Here is a 14,963-nt window from a genome sequence, read left to right as displayed (position 1 = left end):
ATAATAACACATATTTAAATGAAAACAAAAGAGCTGTACTCTTTAGTTACAGTTCCCTGACTCCCTGAGAAAACTCATTTATCTTCATTAGCACTTAACATAGAGACTTGCACATAGTAAGTGCTTAGTTGATAGTTGGGTGATTGATCTGATTTAAGTAAATGATTCATCTCTGACGTAGTGGGATCCTTGCTGGTAGAGCATTCAAAGAGACCTACTTGGTGGGGATTTTGTGGAAGAAGCTCAACCATCTGATGAGATTAGACTCGATGAATCTGAAAGTCTCTTTCAACCTCTGTGGGCAATGGTTTACTATCTGCCCAGTTTATTAATTCCTGGTTCATAAAAAAATTAGAACATATTACTCTAAGTGTGGTCTGTATTGGCTTCACTTAATAGCATTATAGAAATCAAATTCTTGGGCCCCACCCTTGACCTACTGAACCAGAACCTTTGGGGGTGGAGTTCAAGAATATTTTTTAACAAGCTTCTGATGGACAGTAATCACTGAGATGCACTGCATTAGCTGAGTGGTCCACAACCATTACTGTGCATCAGAAACAAAATTATCCAGCGGTGCATTTTCAAATGCAGATTCCTCAGCATCTCCATCAGAGATTCCAGCTCATTAGTTCCTGAGTGGGGCCCTGACATCTGCATTTTAACAAGTCTCCCAAGTGATTCAGATGCAGCTAGTAGAGCACCATGCTTTGGAAACACAACATTCAAGTTTGTCTTTAATCCAGAGCCTTACTAGAGCTTTGGGAGCCAGAGAGGAGGTTGTTACGGTGGCTGCTGCTTGGTCCCACTTGTCATTTGCTTGTCACCCTTGTCATTTTCTTGACCACCACTATAATCACTTCCCATCTAGGATGGGGACAAGGTGGGAAAGGAATAATATACCATGACCTGAGTAGCGGAGAAGCAGGTACTTTAGGTCTAATTGTGTTCTTACAGCTGACTTTTTAAATAGTGGTCTGTATAAAGCAGTGATTTTCACACTTTAGCATGCACAGAATCACCTGGAGGACGCAATAAAACACAGACTTCTGGGCTTTAATTCCAAAGTTTATGGTTCACCGCGTATTGGGTGAAGAATTTACATTACTGAGAAGTTCCCACGTGATGGTGATGCTGCTGGTCCAGGGACCACACTTTAAAAACCACTGATCTAGACAGCCATCATCCTATGATTATGCAGATTAAAAATACCTAGACAAGGCAGATTAAAAGTATCTAGACACTGATCTAGACAGCCATCATCTTATGATTATGTAGATTTAAAGTACCTAGACAAAGCTGGGTATGGTGGCTCAGGCCTGAAATTCTAGCACTTTGGGAGGCCAAGGCGGGTGGATTGCCTGAGCTCAGGAGTTTGAGACCAGCCTGGGCAACATGGCAAAACCCCATCTCTACTAAAAATATAAAAAATTAGCCAGGCATGGTGGTGCTCTCCTGTAGTTCCAGCTACTTGGGAGGCTGAGGCACAAGAATTGCTTGAATCCAGGAGGCAGAGGCTGCAGTGAGCTGAGATCGAGCCACTGCACTCCAGCCTGCGGAGACAGAGAGAGACTCCATCTCAAAAAAAAAAAAAAAAAAAAGTACCTAGACAAGGGTGGGAATCTGAGCCCTAGAACCTTGTCACTTCAAATGTGGTCCATGCACCAGTGCCATTGTCATCCTTGGGAGTATGTTAGACATGCAGAATCGCAGGTCCCACATCAGACCTGCTGAATTAGAATCTGCATTTTGACAAGATTCCCAAGTGATTCATTTGCACATGGAAGCTTGAGAAATACTGCCCTAATAGAATCTGATGGGTAATCAAGGTTCTTCAGAAGAAGAACTCAGATCCTGCAGCCTAGAAGAATCTTTTGGTCTTAATGGGAAAACACAGCAACAGAACAGGAGTCTATACAGAGCCATAGGTATTAACAAGCAAATCTGAATTTTTGTAGCCTCTCTTTCATTCAAAGGGACAGAAGATGGGTAGGCTATGGGGAGAAGAGCTCTGACCTGGGAGACAGAAGATGCTGGTCTCAAATAGCCTGCCTGAGTTTTCTCCTCTGTGAAATATAGTCAGGGCAGAAATTCTCAGCCTTGGCTACACATTAGAGTGAACTGATCACCAAGGAGCTTCTAAAAATCCCAATGCCCAGGACACATACTAGACCAATTAAATAAGAACCTCCCAGGCAGACATCAATATATTTTTTAAACCTCTCCAGATAATCCCAATGTTTTGGCAGGATTAAGACCCATTAGTTTTTGAGACATTCTACTCTAAAGATTCTGTGACATTTTCTTAATTAATATATTTAAACAGATCAGGACAGAAGCAATTCACCTGGCCTTGTGGCTCCAAACAGAAGAGTCATCCAATCTTACAAGCAAAGGGAATAGGGCTTTGGAACAGTGACTAAAGATGGCTTTGCTCCCCAGTTCACCTTCTCCTTAGATGCTCTTCAGAAAGTAGGGCTCCCTATGTTTAACTGACCACTTATAAGGAAGGTCAAATCCCAATATATCCAGCTGACAAGAAATCATATTCTGATATCAGCACTTTGGGGAATCATGTTTCCCAATGCTGTTGATTCAGCTTATTGATTACAAGACTATTTTTCACTTTCTCATGTGAAGCCTAAGAAATTCAAAGCCTGGCTTATGATTACCACTTGGCTCTCTTCAGCATTTCTAAGCTCATATAGTCTTTGCTCATGTACATCTCTTACATTTAAATAAAGCCAGAAAGGCAAAAAATATCAAAACAGAAAATTCTATATACATTTCCCCTTGAGACTCGTCAAGAATCTTTTTTTTTTTTTGAGATGGAGTTTACTCTTGTTGCCCAGGCTGGAGTGCAATGGTGTGATCTCGGCTCACTGCAACCTCCACTTCCCAGGTTCAAGCGATTCTCCTACCTTAGACTCCCGAGTAGCTGGGATTACAGGTGCCCACCACCAATCCTGGCTAATTTTTGTATTTTTAGTAGACAGAGGGTTTCACCATGTTGGCCAGGCTGGTCTCAAACTCCTGACCTCAGGTGATCCGCCTGCCTCGGCCTCCCAAAGTGCTAGGATTACAGGTGTGAGCCACCACACCCAGCTTCATCAACAATCTTTAGCTAAAAGTCCAACCAACCTGGGTGAGTTGGCCAAATCCTTGTGGCCATGAGGATTCCTTTATGGGGTCAGTGGGAAAGGTGTCAATGGGACTTCGGTCTCCGTGCCGAAACACCTGAAAATAGATGTGAGAGAGTGATGTTACAAACGTCACTTGGGTGTTTTTCTTCTGCTTATTATAACAGGTTTTTTTTTTTCTAAATCATTGGTTTTAACTTTGGCTTCCCATTGTAATCACCTAAGGAGTTTTAAAAGACTCTGAGGACTGGCTTTCAACCTCAGTGATTTTTATTTAATTAGTCTGGGATGTGGCCAGGACATCAGGATTTAAAAAATCTCCCTGGGTAAATCTCTAGTTAAGAACCACTATTCTAAGCTCACTAACACTTTCACTGTGTTTCAGGTAATGTAAGAATCAAGATGATCAGCCATTAGAAGGCAGGTGACACATAATGGAGATCAGTTTGTACATAAGATAGGACAGAAAGGAACACAAAGCTTACAAGAGTACTTTACTGCAGACAAATTCTGATGAGAAGTATTCTTCCCTTAACGATTACAGTAATAGTGGTATAACTTTTTTTTTTTTTTGAGACGGAGTCTTGCTCTGTTGCCCAGGCTGGAGTGCAGTGGTGAATCCCAGGTTCAAGCAATTCTCCCGCCTCAGCTGCCTGAGTAGCTGGGACTATAGGCGCTTGCCACCACGCCCAGCTAATTTTTGTATTTTTAGTAGAGACGGAGTTTCACCATGTTGGCCAGGCTGGTCTTGAACTCCTGACCTCAGGTGATCCACTCGCGTCGGCCTTCCAAAGTGCTGGGATTGCAGGTGTGAGCCACCGCGCCCAACTAGTATAACTGTTTTTTTTTTTTTTGAGACTGAGTCTCGCTCTGTTGCCCAGGCTGGAGTGCAATGGCACCATCTCGGCTCACTGCAGCCTCCGCCTCCCGGGTTCAAGCGATTCTCCTGCCTCAGCCTCCTGAGAAGCTGGGATTACAGGCACACACCACCACACCCAGCTAATCTTTGTATTTTTAGTAGAGATGGGGTTTCACCATGTTAGCCAGGCTGGTCTTGAACTCCTGACCTAGTGATCCACCTGCCTTGTCCTCCCAAAGTGCTGGGATTACAGGCATGAACCACCACACCTGGCAACATTTTATATATAATAAAAATAATAGATTTTTAACCCACATACAATTTGTGACCATTTTGAACCAATGATTTGTTCATTTTTTGGAGATTAGGAGTAAAAGATTGCAGGTGGGGAGGTTAGGAAAGCTAATTCTCAATATTTTAATAACATACTTCTATATTTGTACCCATGTCATGCTATTGTGATTGCACATTTCTCTTTGGGAAGAGTAGTCTGGACTTTTGAAATCTTGGTGCTTTGATTCTAATATGCTTTCTCAGTATAATATCAAACCAAACACAAAGCTATCTTATGAGCAAAAGATAAGGAAAGAAAACACTGAAGAACTACAAGATGAAGTCTACACTGATGTCAGCAAATATTTTTAATATAGAGACAGCTGCATAACACCTTGATTTATCTGAGGTTACCCATACCTGTACTTATGCTACCTGGCTAAAATGTTCCATTGAAAAGTAAGCCAAGAACCTGCTCTTTTGAAATTCTGTAAAACAGAATTCAATAGACATTAAATAAGAAAACAGTGTCAGACTTTAGTCATTTTTGAGAAGGAATTCCAAGAAAGTGGGAGATGCTTGCTTTGTGTCTCTAACATCTGAAGAAAACAGATCTTTTGCCCTTTAAACCAGTGACAAATTAAAACTTCGGTAGAACAGTCTACAGAAACAGGGGCAATGATGCAATAAATGTTAAGCAATCATTTTGGTCAGGTGAGAAATTGCTTCCATGAATGATCCCCTGAAGGCAGGAAGGACAGCTGCATATTTTTTTGTGAGCACCTGCAGTTACTAGTCTCAGGGGTGACTTGGTCATGATCAGAAATGATTACGGTTAATCATTGATGCCTCTTTCCACAATTGAAGTACAGTTTAGAGTTTTTATATCCCAGGTAAATGTGTCTTTGAATAACTAAAGTTGTTACATGGTTTCAATAAATTACAAACCCCACACTCTTTTAGTTTCTAGGGCTTCTCAACCTCAGCATTGTTGACATTTTGGGTTAGATAATTCTTTGTTGTGGGGGTTGTCCTGTGCACTGTAGAATGTCTAGCAGCATCCCTAGCCTTTACCCACCAGATGCCAGTAACATTCCCCAGCTGTGACAACCGAAACAGGCACATTTTCTGCCATAGGGGCAGAAAATCACCCCAAGTTGAGAGCCACTGAGTGAGCCAAAGAGAAGTCAGGTGAGAGACATTGTAATAAAATAATTTACAATGCTTTCCACCAACCTATAACCACAACGGTAACTCCTTAACATTTTTTGAACACTCACTTTGTCCTGGAAACTGTGCTAAGTGCTTCTCGTAGATTTAATCTTCTCATCAGTTCCACAAAGCAGTTACTATTATTATTTCCATTTAACAAATGAGGAAGTTTAGCTTAGTTAAGTGACCTGTCTAAACTCACAAAGCATATAAGAAGTGATAGAGTTGATATTCAAACACAGGCTGTGCCTCCAACTCCAGCATACTTAACCACCTGTGAGAGGTTCATTTCTGTATGATCACACTCCTCACAGTCCCACCAGCTAAATCTGAATGGTCTGGGATCTAACACTTCTTTATTAACTCTACTTAATATACTCTCTTCCTCTAGGATTGGAAGGGGTGTGTGTGTGTGTGTGTGTTTCGTATCAGAAGAAACCAAAACCTTGATACGGAAACTACCCCGAAGGCACTGTGAACTATGTATATTATTGAAAGAGTAGAACTGAGGTTATGCAACTAAATGACAGAATGGCCTGAGAGAGAAAAACAAGTGTGGTCACCTTAGAGTATTTTGAAGAGCAGAGAACTGGAACATAATCATGAGACTTGGGCAAGCTTTCTCACTCTGGCCCATAGTTCAGAAATAATTGTACTCCCCTACATTTCAGTAGGTTTTAAGTGTTCCCAAGGTAGTTGCTAAAACGTGCTGTCAACTCTTTGGAAGGGATGTCCTGGAGAAACACTTAATAAACCATTCTCCACCTCCAGGGCTGGAAATCAAAATGTGTGCACACACCCCTCCTGCAGCCAAATGTGAAGCTGGTGTTCCTTGAGCTTTTGGAGTTTCAAAATTCAGCTGGAGTTCTTGGACTATGCGAAGACATTCTTTTAATTCTGTGGTAGAGCAATCTTCTTAACTGCTGCTCTACCAATTATTACCTCTGTGCTCAGCCCAGCAATCATACTCTATGAAATCCTTTAAAAACCTAAAAATACTTTATTAGCAATTAGGATTTTTGCAGTAGTAGTGGTAATTGTAATAGAAAGACATCCAAGATAATAACAATTCCTGGCCAGGCACAGTGGCTCACGCCTATAATCCCAACACTTTCGGAGGCCGAGGCAGGCGGATCACGAGGTCAGGAGATCAAGACCATCCTGGCCAACATGGTGAAACCCCATCTGTACTGAAAATACAAAAATTAGCTGCGTATGGTGGCACGTGCCTGTAGTCCCAGCTACTCGGGAGGCTGAGGCAGGAGAATCACTTGAACCTGGGAGGCAGAGGTTGCAGTAAGCCGAGATCATGCCACTGCACTCCAGCCTGGTGACAGAGTGAGACTCCGTCTCAAAAAAAATAAATAAATAAAAATAAAAATAAAAAATAATAATTCCTTACATTTGCACAACCCTCCATGGTTTGTAGAATTTTCCCCTGCTACCTCTTTTAATGATTACATCCCCCTGTGAGTACAGGTTGGCACTACTGCTGCACTGAGCAAGTAAGAAAACTATATGATCAAAGAGATCATGTAGCTGTCAAGATCTCCTAATTCTCATGATAGTTGGCCCACTGTTTCCCCACCACACTACAATCACTTCACACTTTTAAATCATAGGTAACTGTTTTTAAAAGGACTTTTGGTTTGGTGCCCCCATGAATGAACCTGCTCCATTGAATCTGCTAAACAAATCTGGCATGTGGCTTAGGGTGTGGAGAACCTGGTGAGTACAGTCAAGGCCATATCCAATGGAAAATGTAAAGATATACAAAAATGGAGTTTTTTTTGTTTGTTTGTTTTGTTTGTTTTTTTTTGAGATGGAGTCCTGCTCTTGTTGCTCAGGCTGGAGTGCAATGGCATGATCTTGGCTCACTGCAACCTCTGCCTCCCAGGTTCAAGTGATTTTCCTGCCTCACCCTCCCAAGTAGCTGGGATTACAGGCACCTGCCACCACACCTGGCTAATTTTTGTATTTTTAGTAGAGACGGGGTTTCGCCATGTTGGCCAGGCTGGTCTCGAACTCCTGACCTCAGGTGATCCACCCACCTTGGCCTCCCAAAGTGTTGGGATTACAGGCGTGAGCCACTGCGCCCATCCTAAAAGTAGAGATTTTTATCATGAGCCCACCACTGGCTCCAACAATTATCAACTTGTATGTGGCTAGTCTTGTTTCTTTTATATCCTCATCACTCTTAGACATTATATCATGTTCTATTGGTCTTTGCATAAATTAAAAGTCCTTACAAGGGCTCACAAGATCTTACCTGATCTGGCCCCTACCCACCTTGATATCCTCACCTTGGTGTCCTCAGCTTACCCACATGGGCTCTCCTGCTGTTACATCCAATATATTAAATTTGCTCAAGCCTCAGGGCCTTTGCTCTTGATGTCCTGTCTGCTTTGAATGTCTCAAGTCTGCTTCTTCTCTCAGCATACACATCACTCATCAATTTGAGGTCTGTCCTGAAAATTTGACCTTTTCAGAGAGACATCCCTTGACCATCATTATAATTCTTGCTCAATCTCTTATCTCACTGTTTTATTTCAAATAAATATTCCTGATGTTTTCTTATTTTTTGTTTTTACTAAAATAAAAAAAAATCTGGCTCCCTCCCTCTCCCTATAAACTCCTTGAAAGCAGAATCCTTGCTGTCACAAGCACTGCTATAACCCCAAAACAGTGTCTGGAACATAGGAACATGCAAAAAAGGCCTGTTTTGATGAATAGGTGAATTTTGGATTGGGTCTAGTTCTTCCAGGTACATTATGGATTTCTTTCCAGTCTTCTCATTTCATGAGGGTTTTTGATTGTCATCCTTATTTATCAGCAAGGTGTGCTATGTGTGCTTTTTTTTTTTCCTTTCTTTCATCTTCTTGTCTTTCCCCTCTGTCTTAGCCCATTTTCTGTTGCTTTAACAGAATACCTGAGACTGGGAAATTTATAAAGGAAAGAGGTTTATTTTGCTCACAATTCTAGAGGTTGGGAAGTCCAAGATCAGGCAGCTGCATCTAGTCAGTTTCTGGTGAGGGCCTTGTGCTGTGTCATAACATGGCAGAAGGCATGACAGGACAAGAAGGGGCACACTGAGAGCCAAACTGGTTTTTATAATAGACTCACTGACATGATAACTCACCCACTTCTGTGATAACCTATTAATCCATTAATCTGTTAATCCATTAATCCATCAGGAGAGTAGAGCCCTCATGGCCCAATCAGCTCTTAAAGGCCCCACCTCTTAATGCTGTCACATTGGGATTAAGTTTCAACATGAGTTTTGGAGGGCACAAACATTAAAACTGTAGCAGTCTCTATCCTATTCATTTGTGCCTTTGCTTCTGGAACAGTGAGTCTGCTTCCAGACTGGATTGAAGTCTCATAAACCATCATGTTCTCCTTTTAGACACATCATAAAACTTTGGGATGATTCTGGAAGTCCTAAAAGGAACCTTATCTCCTGACATTAAATTCTTCTTATTTTATTAGGGTGTACTCTAAGTTGTGAAAATCTCTTGATGCACAAAGATAACTATGAGTAGAAGGCTATTTTATTTTCTTCTTTTAGGACCTAAGAGATAAATCCATTGGTAAAGCAAATTAAAAATAAAATACTTTGGGCAGAAATAACTGAGTAATGTAAATGAGTGTCATTTCAGAGGTTAGAAGGAAAGCCGGCTGACCATGAAAGGAATCAGCATGAGAATATGTTCTGTACTCCCCGTGAAGAAATCAGGACAAGACTAATAAGACTTTGATCCAGAGACTGGGATGAACACAGAGGCCTGCAAAAAAGGGAAGCTATAAAAACTGTGCATTACGTTGTGCAGAAGATGTATGATATATCAGAAAAGGTCTGGGTTTTCAGTCGGTTAGACCTGGGTTCAAACTCCTGCTTTGTCAACGTCCTGCTGGGTGACCTTGGGAAAATGATTTAACTTAACATTCTGCATGCCTCAATTTCCCTTTCCTTGCCTCAATTTCCTTTCGTGTAAAACACAAAAGCATTATTTCTCATCCAGGAGCATCATGAAAATTAAATGTGTAATATATGTAAAGCCATCAGTGTAATACCGAGCACACAGGATGCATTTGATATATGGGATTTATTATTATATTTGTTATAATTATTTTTGTTGTTATATTATTCAGACATTTAGCTTAGCTACCATATGTAATTCCTTTCCTGCTGACAATAATTTGAAGCATATAGGGCAAATGAGCACTATCTATTGAGCAATGGGAAACAGCTCCCTCCTTCAAGACATACCTCTGTTAATTTCTAATCATCTCTCCCTACTTTTATTTCCTTGGCTGAGAGGAATAATTAATTATTCCTTTGCATTTAGGATACTGAGAAGCACTCACAGGAATAACCTGGTTGGCTGAAATGTCTTGGCCAAATGCACCCTGAAAATTTGTGAAATGCATTGGCATAAATCTGGGGAGAAGCTCATGTAAGCAAACTGAACTGAGCTGGCTCTGTACCAACTCTCAGCGCATGGTGCTGTTCCCGGCAAATGTCTTTGAAAAACCTGTGGTCTCCAGACAGCTTGGCTGTACCTTGGCTGTTCCTTGGCTGTAGTGATTAGGAGCCATACAGCAAGGGAGAGAGATTGTGTGTAAGGTTGTTTGTGAACTGAGGCAGGAGACCTGATTTTTGCTTTTCAGTGGAATTTTATTTGGTCCATCTTTTTTTTTTTTCTTTTTTGCAGAGATGAGGTCTTACTATGTTAACTAGCCTGGTCTTGAACTCCTGGCCTCAAGCAATCCTCCTGTTTCGGCTTTCCAAAGTGCTGGGATTACAGGTGTGAGGTGCTGCACCCAGCCTCTGGTACATCTTTTTATAAGCCAACCCAAGAGACAGGGTTTTTCCCTGTTGTCCAGGCTGGAGTGCAATGGTGTGATCCTAGCTCAATGTCGCCTCACACTGCTGTGCTCAAATGATCCACCTTCCCTAGTAGCTAGGAGGTCCTTCATGTCCATAATGTGGAAGTTACCCATTCCAGTGTATAGATTATGTGCTGAGAATTTGGAGGCTGCTTCCATCAAGAATATCATATTATGCCAGGCGCAATGGCTCACGCCTGTAATCTCAGCCCTTTGGGAGGCCAAGGCTGGTGGATCACCTGAGGTCAAGAGTTCAAGACCAGCCTGGCCAACGTGGTGAAACCCTATCTCTACTAAAAATACAAAAACTGGCCAGGCATGGTGGCGCGCGCCTGTAATCCCAGCTACTCGGGAGGCTGAGACTGGAGAATCACTTGAACCCGGGAGGCGGAGGTTGCAGTGAGCCGAGATCACGCCACTGCACTCCAGCCTGGGCGACAGAGTGAGACTCTGTCTCAAAAAAAAAGAAAAAAAACCCAAGAATATTATATTACTTGATTAAGAATTCTGCATGAAGAAAGTCAACCATGAAGAATGAGAAGAGTGTATACCTTGTAAGTCATCATTCCTTTCTTAACACCGGTGAAATGAGATGGAATTTTTCTGTCTTGGATCAGCTGAACTTGTGGGTTTTCTCTGGATTAGGGGAGACAGGATGCTTTAAAATGACATTTTTCTATTTCTGGATGAAATAATATGATGCATGAAATAACTTAAAAAACTCAAGTGGGTGTGTCTGGGAAATGAGTGGCTATGTAGATGAAATAAGATTGCATGGGTGATAGTTTTTGAAGCTGGTTGATGAGGACATCCAGATTCACCATATTTACTATTCTTTCTATATAAAGTTAAAAATGTCAGTTCTCTCAGTGTTTTCTACAGGACTTTGGGGAAAAAAAGAGGGAGGTGAATGCTGTAATCAAAATTTTGAAAACACAGTTTGGAAAACACTAAATCTTTTCCTTGAAAGCCACAGTGCATATTAGCATGTTAAAGACTGATGATTACTGCATTAAAGAGACCTTTTAAACACAGTTTAACCCAGTTCTATTCCCAAAGCTAACTTGACTATTGAAACTGATTTTTTCCCCATGTATACCTGTTAACAACTTGTCAAACTAGCATTTCATGGGACACAGGCACTTCAGTTAGTCTGAGAACAAGAACCAAGGACAGTTTTCCTCCTCTTTCTGCTGAGAACAGCTTTTCAGAATTGGGGAAGATTTATTTTTCTTGGATCACAGAGGAAAAGCAAGGGAACCATCTGCTGATTCGGAGTCAAGCTAATCCAGCAAACCTTACAGGGGGATCTCAGACTAGCTCCATGTGCTGGGTTATATATACACAGCAGGAAAAGACCATGTCTAGTGATAAAGGGAAAGGCATCCGGGGTCAGAGAGCTTGGGTTCAAATTCTGTCTCCACCATTCCATCTGTGTGACCATGGGCAAGATGCTTAAACTTTTTGTGCCTCAATTTCATCATCTATAAAATAGGAATAATAAGTTTTACAAAACTTTATAGAATGGTTGCCAGATTTGGCAAAAAAACATACAGGATGCCCAAATATTGCATGGGACTAAAAAATTATTTGCTATTTATCTGAAGTTCAAATTCAAATGGTCATCCCATATTTTATTTAATGACCTTACTTTAGAGGATTGTTGACAGGCTTATGTGATACAATTCATACTGAACACTCAGAACAGTGCCTTTTAAGCACTCAATTGCAGTAAGTGCTTGCAGTAAGTGCTTGCAATAAGCACTCAATTGACTATTGGTTATTATCATGAATATTACCACTTTAATCATGGGCATCTTTTAAAAAAAATTCTGGTTCTCCTAATAATTTTCTAAGAGTTTTCTCATTTGTATAATGTAACCACTTAAGGTCAAATACTCTCTTTAGTCAATAAAAATAAGAAACATGTTTACTGGCTTAAGTACTTAGATGGACGTTGTTTTATAAGGGCCAAGAAAGATATATTAAGTGGCCCTTCATCTACCATTAATGGAAGGAAGCCACGGTAGGAAAAAATAGTTAACACTGGCTTTGTGCAATATTTGTTAATTTTTTTAGTTCTAAGAGAGCTAGCTTTGTATTTTGGCTTTCCTCAGGAAAGAATTAACTTGTAGTCCCTGAATATAGGAAACCCACAACAATTTGGTAGTCAGAGGAAGTTAGCCTGGGCTAACTTGGGTAAAACATGGAGGAGGGAATACATCATGTACAGTGAACCTGGAGTAACTTGGATTTCTCAGAGGATTGCCACTCAACCAGCTTGTCACAGGTTTACAGTATTACAAGCAGGGCAGATGCAGTACAATTTCTACAGTCCCTAAACTTGCTTCATGCACATGTTAGCAAGAAAACTACTGATAGAAGTACAAGCCTAGCTCACATGGGTTTCCCTAAAGAAGGCACACAGTATTATATATTTTTTTCTGCACAGAAGTCTGACAACTGGTGAATAATTTGTAAATAAATTGATAGTTTGTTTCACTGGGTTTTCTGTCATTGTTGACTCATGACCTAGTAAGGATTTACTGGACTATAAGAATCATGATTCAAATAAGCACATGGCTATCATATTTTCTGTAGAAAGTAAAGAGTTTTGAATATCTCATGCTGAAAAAAAAAAAAAAGCCTGAACTTTAGTTTTTAAGGAAACAGTGACTTTCCTTCAAATTATAAAAATAATTTTTGAGTATACTTGACAGAAAGAAAATTTACCTACTTATCGGCCCACTTTCACTATCTCAAATAAAAAAATGTAGGGAAGAGAAAGAAAACAAGAGAGGAAAGGCAAGAAGCAGCTTAGAGGCTTAGAGGCAGAGAAAGAGTGAAACAGAAGGAAAAAAGATACAGAAACAGAAAATCAGACTCTTAGGTAACATGATGAATCCCCTTCACTTTGCAAACCCTCTTTCCATCTATTTTCAAACAATGTCAACAGTATATTTTCTTTTCCTGATATTATGCATCAGCCACCCCCCACCTTTTTTCATAACTGGTCACATGTACCAATGATTTTAATCGTCAACTAAATCTATATATCAGAAAATCATCCTAAAATTCCAAATTTAGATTCACTTTTATGCTTCAAGGTTGTTTACAAATATTTGTTCTAATTTCCTGATAAACGAAGGTGAAAGGACTACTTAATTCAGAAAATGACTGTTTTTTGGCTTGCAAACAAATAATCAGTAAATTGAATGAAGCCAGCTCTTGGTACATAAACAGCGCCAGCTGTGGCTTCTTCTGGACTGGTGTGGCTGTCAAAAGGAATCTGAATTCAAGGCAGTTGTAAAGTAAGTAAATAAATAACATCAGCAAAAGCAAATAAAAAGCAACCCCTAAAAAACCAGCGACCAAAAAATATTTTTGTTAGGACACGTTAGGTCTTCATTAAGAGGAACTTGCAAAACTTGATTATTCACTTTCTGAGTTTGAACAGAGCCTGGTCTCTGGGAAACAATCCAAGGGTAAGATGAAACCTGACGCTTGCCTTATCAGACTTTGCTGGGAACACAGTTTTAAGGAAAAAGCAATGAGAAAAGTCTACTTACCAAAGTCACAAACTTCAACTCCTTGGCTAGTACACTTCGGTCTAGCCAGAAAAAAAGCAGAAACAAGAAGCCAAGGCTAAGGCTTGCTGCCCTGGCCACGAGGAGGGGTGCAGCTCTCATGCTGAAGAGAGCTGTTTCTGGCAGGAGTTAGGAGGAACTGCTACCACTTCAAAAGCCTGTAGAGGGGAAGCTATTTAATTAAGGGATTGAAAGGGAAGGAGGAGCCACACTCATAAATAGTAAAGTTTCCAGGAAGCGTAGGGCAGGTTTGGTATGTAAATAATGTCATGTAAATTTTGAGCTGAGAGAGATCACAGTTTCCCCATTTAAGTTAGGACACCAAGGCCAAGAGCGGGGAAAGCTGTTGATCAAGGTCACAGAGCATGTTAGCAGACATTTCTATTCTTGTTTTCAGTTTACTTTTATCTTTTTTTTTTTTTTTTTTTTTGAGACAGAGTCTCGCTCTGTCACCCAGGCTGGAGCGCAGTGGCACAATCTCGGCTCACTGCAAACTCCGTCTCCCAGGTTCAAGCAATTCTCCTGCTTCAGCCTCCTGAGTAGCTGGGATTACAGGCGGGCGCCACCACACCCGGCTAATTTTTGTATTTTTAGTAGAGACGGGGTTTCACCATGTTGGTTAGGCTAGTCTCCAACTCCTAACCACACGATCTGCCTGCCTCGGCCTCCCAAAGTGCTGAGATTACAGGCATGAGCCACCGTGCCCTGCCAGTTTACTTTTATCTTTTTTTTAGGTAGGTATGATACAGTGTTGGATTTGTGGCTGTCACTTGGGAAAGGGATCTACCCTGACTTTAGAAACCTTAGACCAGTGATTCTTAATCTGTTGGGAGTCCAAAGTTCTAGGACTGAAATCTGGAAGGAAATACAGGTGTTGACATATTTGGGGCCTATTTCCATGCCAAACATGGCTACTTTTTCAAAAACTCTCATGTAGCCTATAGAGGTATTTTTAAATTAAAGAAGAGAAGTAAGAGCAAGTTTATTTTGAAAAATTTTAGG

At 40.8% G+C, this 14,963-nt stretch overlaps 1 protein-coding gene across 2 annotated transcripts in view; it reads right to left on the bottom strand.

The window, feature by feature from the left end:
* ACP3 (acid phosphatase 3) overlaps positions 1-14,113 on the bottom strand; it is a 58,341-nt gene extending 44,228 nt beyond the window's left edge. The window contains exons 1-2 of one of the 2 annotated variants that reach the window (XM_054482342.2): positions 13,944-14,113; positions 3,142-3,237 (exon numbers count right to left, since the gene is read on the bottom strand). In XM_054482342.2, the coding sequence (XP_054338317.1) occupies positions 3,142-3,237; positions 13,944-14,063 (216 nt within the window). In that variant the 5' untranslated portion in view covers positions 14,064-14,113. The remainder of the gene's footprint in view (positions 1-3,141; positions 3,238-13,943) is intronic. The other variant, XM_054482343.2, reaches the window with a different exon arrangement.
* Between the last annotated feature and the right edge of the window lie 850 nt (positions 14,114-14,963).

Source organism: Pongo pygmaeus, chromosome 2 (assembly GCF_028885625.2).
Source record: "Pongo pygmaeus isolate AG05252 chromosome 2, NHGRI_mPonPyg2-v2.0_pri, whole genome shotgun sequence".
In the NCBI taxonomy this organism is placed as follows: domain Eukaryota; kingdom Metazoa; phylum Chordata; class Mammalia; order Primates; family Hominidae; genus Pongo; species Pongo pygmaeus.
Note: the sequence above shows the minus strand (reverse complement) of the source record. Positions and strands in the feature narration are given on the sequence as shown.